Source organism: Capsicum annuum, chromosome 5, assembly GCF_002878395.1.
Source record: "Capsicum annuum cultivar UCD-10X-F1 chromosome 5, UCD10Xv1.1, whole genome shotgun sequence".
Taxonomy (NCBI): domain Eukaryota; kingdom Viridiplantae; phylum Streptophyta; class Magnoliopsida; order Solanales; family Solanaceae; genus Capsicum; species Capsicum annuum.
Window position 1 is genome coordinate 5,619,576 of NC_061115.1, and position 3,162 is coordinate 5,622,737.

Consider the following 3,162-nt stretch of genomic DNA (forward strand, 5'->3'; position numbering starts at 1 on the left):
CAGATTGAATGTGTGAAGGACGTCTAAGTCAAAATAGTATCTTGAGTTCTTACATATTTGAGTCTGAAGTAGCTTCATTAAGAATACCTTTTCATCTATCATATACATGACTTTTTTTGCAACTATACATGGAAGATGGCTTAATTCTTTATAATTTGGTGTCATGTTAAAAGCAATAGGATTAGGCATATGAATCTAAGGACAACCATATGTTGTTGTCCAATTACGCATTATTTTGAATGACATGACATATATGCTAGTACAATGCCTTTGCTTTGTGGCAGAGGAAAACATTAACCTAAACTCAAGTGTAATTTAAGCTTTGTATATCATCGGTATAAATAATTATTAAAAATAAGACATGTTTCCTGATAAAATAAGTAAAGATAATATGACGGTTTACATTGACAACATGTTTTTTTAAGCGAACTTTTATCGCTAGACTGAGAGAGAGTGTCTAGCAGTTTTTTATTAAAACAAAAATAAAATCCTCAATAGGGATAAGTATAAGCAAAGGGGGCTAGACCAAACCTTACCGTACCTTACATTAACAACATGGATTCTGAAACACAAAAGAAATACAATTCCTTTTCTATTATTGGTTCTTCAAATTCTTAATTTCATACCATTTTGAACTGTTTGATCTTGGTATGATAATATCTCAATGGGAAACTCACAATTTTTCTCAGAGGGATTTGTTGCTACAATTCTACCCAAACCATCAAAATCACAAGCTTTTACTTGTTGTTTGTTCTTTTGGAAAAATGCATTCCAAGCATATGACATATTGGAATCAAAATTAAGTCCATCACATGAACCTCCTTGTTCCAATCTTGTACAATCTGCAGCTTGGCATGCTAACTCATAATTCTTATGCACCAACTCCAGGTTTGATTTGTCCCCATTGTAAATGCACCATCGATTTGGCATTTTCACTATGCCCTTAGCCTGCGTAGGATACTTGTCGTGGCCCTGTAATTACAGGTGATAAAATATTAAAATTAGCACATGAAAATATAACTCGTACAATTAAATTTGACGACTCAAACTCAATCTATCTAAATTTGACTATTTTCAATTTTAATTCAGATCAAGTCGCTCATTTGACACTCTTACCTGTAATGAGAAATCAATCTTGTACTTTGGATGGCCATCTGCCCTATAAATACCCCAATGTCTTTGAAATGTACCAAACATTGTAGCAAAATTATTCTCATCACACAAGCTATGCAAATATATGTCCATAGGCCCTGGTTTAAGTGGTGTCCCTTTTTGTGATACTATAAATTTCAATAACTCCCTGTGAAATCTTTCTGCATTTTGAACATTGGCATGTAAATATCCATCCGTAGGCCATCCAATTTGAGCAATCCTAATTTTCATATTGGGATATCCCGCTTTCTTTATTGCCCATGCAACGAAATCTATCATTAACTCCACCGCGTTTGTGTATGTAACATTACCATCTTCTATTGTGAACCCACTATTGTTGTCAAAGAAGGCGAATTCCATGGGGTATTTCAGTATTTCTTTAACAAAATGGATGGGGAACAGGATGAGAACAAATGGGGCTCCGGTCCGATTGAACTCGGCTAAGGATTCAAGCATTTCTTTTTTAATGTCATCGCGAAAATCGGCCTCTGATGGAAATTTTGAAACCTTTAAGACGTCCATGCCATGGGCGGTCGTTGTTTTAACATACCCTAAATCCATCGCATCGAGACTTTCTCGCATGAGTTTTAACACGTTCACCACTTCATAGTTTGACACTTTTTTCAAGAACGTATTCGAAAATGGTTCAGACCCAATCGTTAGTTCCCTAAAGAAATAAAAAAATAACATATATTGAGAGGAAATAAATTCGCAAAAATATAATTAACGAGATCCCAATACTATTTAAAACGAGAATTTCCAACTAAATTAGCCGGAGATTCACGTTTTCACACTAAAAACGAGAATTTCTGAAGAAATTGATCAGAAATTTGCGTGTTCATACTAAAAATGAGAATTTCCAACCAAATTTGTCAAAAATCCACTAAAATTTTTCTATGAATGAACGTTCATCGAAAACGCTTTCTCTACTTTCTAGTAGTAAAAATGACATACATGGAAAAAAATATGATTACTTACACTATATTCACACCTTTGTTGATAGGACTCTTGATACGTTCATTTACCCAATTATATGCAAGGTCTTTTCTCTTTGCTGGATACATGAAACTATTTCCCATAGTAACACTAATGCTAATATTAGTGGCTGCAAATACTTCAATGATATCATATCCTGAAGTCATTAATCTCAATGATGGAATCTTATTTTGTAAAAGTAAATCAACAACCATTGCTGGATTCAATTGTTGTGTTTGCATCCTGCCCCATGTGATGCCCACAAAGCTATTAACACCACTTGTCATGAACAAAACCATCAACATTATTATGCCTAATATGGTTAGCCTCATCTTGCGGTGATGTCTGAAATTTCAACAGGGAGATTCAATGGAAAAAAGAATAAAGACAAAAGTATTGCAGTTGGGATTCAGACCTGCGACATGAAACAAATTTTGGTTGGCTAAAAGTATTATTTTTCAGTAATTTATAAATGTAAAAATTCGATTAATTACCTTATTTGGGAAATACAATATGATTTCTGATGAAAGATTTTGGTGAATCCCATTTGGATCATGTTACTATGCCATTGATGATATCAAAGCAATCTTGAGTCACCTTTGTCGTTGCGCTAAAAGTATTTGATTTTCAAAATTCAATTTTACTCTATTTCTGAGGTATAATTTACCAACAGAATATTCTTATACATGGATGTAATAAAATGAAATTCTGTGTCTCCAAATAAAATTTAAAAATCCAAAAAGAGGTTGATTATAGATGGATGGAAGGGGTTTAGTATGGGTTATCAAAATTAAAAGCTAGAAAAATAGAAATCTTTTTTTAAAGGGATCAGTTTTGTCAATATAGAAAAAGGAAGAAAATAATAAATAATCTTGAATATAGGGTAGCCCGCTTATTATGGACATGCATCTAAAAATATGTATAAATTATATATATTTTACCTTTACTAATTTAGTTTAAGTATCTCATACGAATAAATACTTATCATCACTTATTTATTTTAGTTTAATAATTTAGAGTCCTTAGCAATGCTGC

The 3,162-nt window shown here is 32.7% G+C and overlaps 1 protein-coding gene across 1 annotated transcript; it reads right to left on the reverse strand.

The window, feature by feature from the left end:
- Positions 1 to 371: 371 nt before the first annotated feature.
- LOC107870185 (glucan endo-1,3-beta-glucosidase 8-like) lies at positions 372 to 3,162 on the reverse strand. The gene is made up of 4 exons (XM_016716617.2): positions 2,622 to 3,162; positions 2,131 to 2,542; positions 1,117 to 1,819; positions 372 to 972 (listed from the first exon to the last, which is right to left on the reverse strand). Exons 2-4 carry the CDS (start codon positions 2,457 to 2,459, stop codon positions 607 to 609), a joined length of 1,398 nt encoding a protein of 465 aa, XP_016572103.1. The 5' UTR covers positions 2,460 to 2,542; positions 2,622 to 3,162; the 3' UTR covers positions 372 to 606.